This window comes from Diplotaxodon limnothrissa, linkage group LG8, assembly GCF_057381915.1.
Source record: "Diplotaxodon limnothrissa isolate DT_005_m linkage group LG8, D_limnothrissa_male_GT1.1, whole genome shotgun sequence".
NCBI lineage: Eukaryota > Metazoa > Chordata > Actinopteri > Cichliformes > Cichlidae > Diplotaxodon > Diplotaxodon limnothrissa.
In genome coordinates, this window is record NC_140603.1 from 17,283,681 (window position 1) to 17,289,996 (window position 6,316).

Genomic DNA, 6,316 nt, shown 5'->3' on the forward strand with positions numbered 1-6,316 from the left:
ACATATATGTGTGCAACCTCACCGCTTGATGCTAATATATACTACACACAGGTTCTTATAATTTTATTAGAATAAACTCGTCTCATTCACAAAAACTGAATTAAACATCAAATTTCAGTTCATCACAAACATGTAACGTATTTACATGCAAAAAATTTGTGAATTCACAGACGAATGAAGCATTTATCAGACAAAGGAACAATCATAAGCAGCACCTCATTATCGCAATATATTTGGGCATGAGTGTTCAGGGTTTTCATTCAATTTAAATAGACAACTCTTTAATAACTCATAATTCATTAAATCAAAACGGATAAAAAATGAGACCAATCCTCGAAATCATGTCTCCAACTTGATATAACGTAGTCACAATCAGACAAGATTGGTTTATGACAGTTTGTACTGTTGTCAGTCACATAAGATGTATGTAATGAACATACAGGAAATATAAAACAAATTTAAAAACATAAACCTTCAAAAATGTCATTGTATAGTGAGCCTTTCTGATTTTGTACTAATAGTAGCGTCTTCCATCATCGTGTGTGTAGTGCGGGTTGCTGTGGCCTTGGTTCTGAGTATACGGGTTGATCCTGGGCTGATTCTCGGCATACGGGTTGTTCTGAGGTCGAGTCTGAGCGTATGGGCGTATGTCCTCTGGTTCATCATATAACCGCTACAGAGAAAAAAAAGAATGAGAGTAAATTTAACAGCAAACACTAAAAAATCCAAAAATCTGATGAACGTATCTCTTCTTTATACACACAGAGGAATATTCTGAGCCACTGTTCATATGTCCAAAGTTTTGTCGGCCATTGCTTGGTTTCATCTCCAGGTTGGTCCTGTTATCCCAGCTGTTGGTGGTGGTGGCAGCTCGTGGGAACACAGGCACCCCACCATTCTGAAAACCTGAATGGCCATTGGCTGACCTGTTAAATGAGACTCCCTGGCTGTGGCCCAACTTGTTGCTAGCCATCGGTTGTGAGGCAGAACTCAGGTTAGTGTAGGGTTTTTCCATTTCTGCACTTTTGCTCTTCTTGGAGGTTTTGTTTGATTTTCTGAAATCACAGCAGGAAAAAAATATTGTAATTCACTATTGAGTCTGTCAGACATGAACAAATTCTCTTGATTTTAAATGCATTTGCATCTACAATAAAGCCTAAATCAAAGTGAGAAAAACACTTTCTCACATTTATGGGGGCAAATGAATTGCTAAGAAACTTACTGGGTAGCTACTACTGGTAGAAGGATGAGGGCTATGAGCAGCAGTCCTCCAAGCACAGAGCCCACGATTACCAGAATGAGCTGCCAGTCTAATAAAACACAATGAAGAGGACATCAAGGCAGGTTATTTAAAAACTTTTATTAAATTTTCCAGCTTTTGAATAACCTTTCTATCTATTGTATCACATGTTGTCATTAATCTTGTGAGGTTTTTCTTTAAATAATTGTCATTAAGTAAGCATGTTTCTGCTTTCACTTTTAAAAACATGCAGTATACTCACTTTCTGAGCAGTTAAAACCAGAATAACCAAATGAGCATCTGGAAGACAAGAAGAAGGTTGATTCTAGGATTTCTTTTAACGCAAGCTTTATAACAATAGAAGACATACAGGAGGGGAAGGAGTACTTACTTCACACACTCATTATCCTTAAATTTTTCCCCAAGGGGACAAGCTGTAAAAAGAAAAATTGAAACACTTTGTCGTTTGCTTACATAAGACACACACAGACACACACACCACTTACTTTGCTCAGGTAATCATCTTACCAATGCACATTCTAGTACTGTAGTCTGTTTTCTTGTAGCCTTCTTTACAGGTACAGCTGAAAGTTCCATCGCTTGATGTGCAATTTGTATTTTTTTCATCACAGGGAGTGTTATCACACAGGTTCTTAGCTTTAAATGAAGGAGAGAAAAAAGTCTCAGTACTCAAAGACATGTTTCATAACATGTACAACAGTGAAATAAATGAATCACTAATAATCCATGCAATAAACCCTTGAATGAAATTAACAGCATGACTTCAGTTTAGAAATATTATCATCAGAACATCATAACTCACTGAATTATAAATGCAAAGATTAGAATATATGTAATGGCAACAGCTGTCCTGATTGTGACATCCATTATATTGTTATTACAGCTAAATCATCTTTGACAGATGGGTGAAAGAGTTTCATTTAAGATTCTGAAACACATCTTGTCAATTGTATTCTTTTTGAAAATAAATCTATATCTACAGTGAGTCTTGTTCTAGAAATATATCGATAAAAAACACAACACACTAGAATACATGTAATAAACTTACTCTCAAAGGTCTTCCCAATCACGGTACACTTCACGTCCGGACACTCTTTTAGTGTTTCCTCAACTTCAGCTACTTTGATATCAGAACTGGCTTTGAAGGTGATGTCTACTAATGCATCGACCTTCAAAGCCGTATTCCTTGACCTAGAAGTGGTTCTTGGCCTGTAAAGGAAAAATCACATTTAGTGATAATTGCATCCTGTATTTACTCAGGATAATAACATAGTGTTCTGTGATGTAAAATAGGCTGAAAAATGGTACGGTAAAAGTTGTTGTCAGTCTGAGACTTACAGGAGTTTCAGTACTATAGATCCAGAGTAACCATCCTTCCCATTATAAACGTTATCAAGCTGTGTTTTCAAAGGAAAATATGTTTTGGTCAAGATGAGTAAGATATAATTGTTTTCAATTTTAGCTTAAATTTATCTTGTAATGTCAAGTGCAATTTCAAAAAAAATGTCTATAAAGATACATTTATTGATAGAGAGTACTACATGATTACTTACCTCAGCAATAATTATATCTGCAGTTTCTTTAAATTCCTTTGATGTGTGGTCTCTCATTTTGTCATTAAAATCTTTATTTAGTTGAAGTTTTCCAGGGAAAACTTTGGCTGAAATCAAGAAAATAACATTATATGTTACTATATAATCTTCATTATGTCACTGTCACATAAACTTAAAACTTCATAGCGGCACACAAACAAATACTTACAACGTTCACAACTCTTTGAAACATTGTTGTAGAAATCACCAGCCAGGCACAAGCATACATATGTGTCGTTATAACGGACCTCACAGGTGCTTCCAGTGCCACAGGGATTTGAATTGCAGGGATCTTTAAAGTGAGAAACAAAACAAGTGCGTGCACACACACACAATTTGAAACACTATATAAGCAGTATAACCTGTGAACATTTGGATCCAGAGCAATCGAATTACCTTTAAATTGAGTAGTTGGTGTTGCAGTAGTTGAATCGCCTGTTGTTGCAGTAGTTGAAATGTCTGTTGCTGCAGTAGTTGAAACGTCTGTTGTTGCAGTAGTTGAATCGCCTGTTGTTGCAGTAGTTGAATCGCCTGTTGTTGCAGTAGTTGAATCGCCTGTTACTGCAGTAGTTGAAACGTCTGTTGTTGCAATAGTTGAAACGTCTGTTGCTGCAGTAGTTGAAACGTCTGTTGCTGCAGTAGTTGAAACTTCTGTTGTTGCAGTAGTTGAATCGCCTGTTGTTGCAGTAGTTGAATCGCCTGTTGTTGCAGTAGTTGAAACGTCTGTTGTTGCAGTAGTTGAAACGTCTGTTGTTGCAGTAGTTGAATCGCCTGTTGTTGCAGTAGTTGAATCGCCTGTTGTTGCAGTAGTTGAAATGTCTGCTGTTGCAGTAGTTGAAACGCCTGTTGCTAAGAGGTGTGTTTAAATGCAGTAGTTAGTACATGATAACCTTTGTTCATAACTTTTGAAATTTTATACCCAGGAAGCAAGCCAGAAAAAAATCAATCAAAGTTATTAAAGCAGGATCATACAGTATATGAGCAGGCATGAAACGCAGGAGAAAAAGGAGAAGTAGTTTGTGGGGGTGTCAGTGTCAAACTCACTGAAAATGTTCTTTTCTGATAAAAATGCCATTTCACATTTATATGGATAATACATAAATAACTCTAACTAAAACATGAAGATATATTAATTATTTACTGATTTTATTTTTAATTAGGAAACACAGAGTTAAATTGGATTATTTCTCAGTCTCAGTAAGAGAGCACCAGCAGTGACACAGACTCTGCATGGAGAACATAAAGTTCACTCAACCATCATTTAGGTTTCAGACATGTAAAGCATTAAACAGTTTGCAGGATCTGAAGTGAACAAAGAGACTTCCTTTATTGTTCCATGCCAAAAGGATGTGGTACAACAACAGGGTCATAAAATAATAAAATGAAATATTGTGGGACTGTTGACACAGACACACTGGTCAAATTTACTTATGTATGTGCTAAACCAGCCCAGATACACAATGGCTGCAAAAGAAAGCTGTTCGAGTTACACAATTATTACAAACATATGAGTGTATAGAATTTGTATAGAAGCAAAACAAAAGGGGAAAAGAACTAGTAACTGTTAATCATGAAAATAATATTCTCATATTCAAGCTAATTTGAGATATTTTGATTAGAGAACATTAATCCAGGCAGTCTTACGCCATGGGTATCTCTCAATTTCGCTGTTACAGCCGTAATCTTGGATCAGGAATGACTGCAAATTCTTAAAAAAAAAAAATCTATTCATCTACTATTTATATAAAGCCTATTAGGCCCCACCTGTGTACATAACAGTTTAGACTCAATTAAAATGAAAACCTAATGAAATTAAAAAACAACAATATTAAAATGAATATTTCACCTCTTAAGTTTATCTGATGTTTTCATTTGTTAATATGTGCTCTACCGTGTTACTCTATCATCATCATCATCATCATCATCATCATCATCATCACTATTAAACTGAAAAAAAAGAGGATTTTAAAGTTGATCCAATAAAATCAGGCTACTTACTGAAAATGGCTACAACAAGCCAAAGGACAAACAGGAGGATGAATTTTTGAGCCATTGGAAAAATTAAAAACATCTTTACCACAGGAAAAAAAAGTCAATGAAGGTTAGAAGTGGCCACGTCTGTAGTTCTCTAAATCTTTGGGTTTAAAACTGATAATACTCCTCCACTGGCGGTTTTAATGAGTAGCCACTCCTCATTTAGGCAGTATGCTAAGTGCAGGTCACGCCCAGGCCAGGAAGCCCACTTTTCAAGCCTTTCGTCCACCTATCAATTTTCCATGACTTTTTTTGCCAGCTTGGTTATCTAGTGGATATTTTAAAGGCCAGTCCAGAACAGCGTGGTGCTGATTACAAACATACAATTCACACGCTATTACTTTACCATATGAGCTCTATGAAGTGCAGAGAAAAAGGATTATGTTAGGTTGTGCAAAAACAACATTAAAATTACTGTGAACCATCAGGATCGATTGGGAGTTAAAACCAAACAAAGTGAAGAAGAGAAACAAGACTTTCATGAAAAGTGGCCCCAAACCTTTTATTTTCTATGGTTATGCCTAATTTACATCATATATCAAAACTAATCCCATAAACAGTGAAGATAAATCACTTTTATGGTTAAATCAGGTGCTATAATAGTATAACAGATTTTAAAAATTCAAATAGATTTTTTTGCTTGTACTTATAATTGTGGTGACCATTTTCCACTGTTGAAATTTAATCCTAACATATGAAACTATGGAAGCCATTTCCAACATTGACATAAATAAATTTCCAGGTAGAGCTTAGTCAAAATGTCACATTTTTGAGATTGTGACCCAAAATATTGACCTATGAATGCCAAGAGAGTGCAGAGAGAAATGTTCTTCTTGGTCTTCAGGTTCAAGTTTTCTTTTTTTTTTAATTTATTTATTTATTTTTTTTAGTTGTGAGCCTAGCAAAATAAAACATGTGTGGTTGTTTTTACTACTGAAAAAAGAAAGAACATTTCCTGGCAGAGCTAAATTATAGCTTTGAGTTACTATTTCAAACTTTTGACTTCTGGATGGCATATTATTGGATCATCAAAAACAATATTAAAATTACCCTTTGCTCTTCCTCATTGCTTGTTAGTTAAAACCAAACAAAGTGAAGCAGAGAAAGAAGACTTCCTGGTAAAAGTTGACCCAATATTCTTATATTTTTGTAGAAAATTTAGAGATAGATTTGATAGTTATTTTTAAACTAAGGGCTATATAACTAAAGATTATGGTTCATCACACTTATAAGGTGTCCTGGAAACTAGACGGGTCGTAAAACAGTGGCGAGAAGGCTAAAGTGACCTTTGATTTCTAGATGTCATATGATGTGAGATAACAGTCGGTGTAAATTACTAAACAACTAAAATTATACAAGACTGAAAGACTTGAAAAGACTTGAACAGAAGATTCTAAAGTTTTAAAGTTTAATGAGAGCTATCATCGCA

General features: G+C 35.1%; 1 protein-coding gene across 1 annotated transcript; it reads right to left on the reverse strand.

Moving 5' to 3' along the window:
* Window positions 1-514: 514 nt before the first annotated feature.
* On the reverse strand, window positions 515-2,871 carry LOC146626683 (mucin-13-like). Its single transcript, XM_085360251.1, has 9 exons — window positions 2,815-2,871; window positions 2,600-2,658; window positions 2,310-2,470; window positions 1,769-1,897; window positions 1,632-1,674; window positions 1,503-1,540; window positions 1,223-1,310; window positions 764-1,055; window positions 515-673 (listed from the first exon to the last, which is right to left on the reverse strand). The coding sequence occupies exons 1-9, from the start codon at window positions 2,869-2,871 to the stop codon at window positions 515-517; spliced, it is 1,026 nt and encodes a 341-aa protein (XP_085216377.1).
* Between the last annotated feature and the right edge of the window lie 3,445 nt (window positions 2,872-6,316).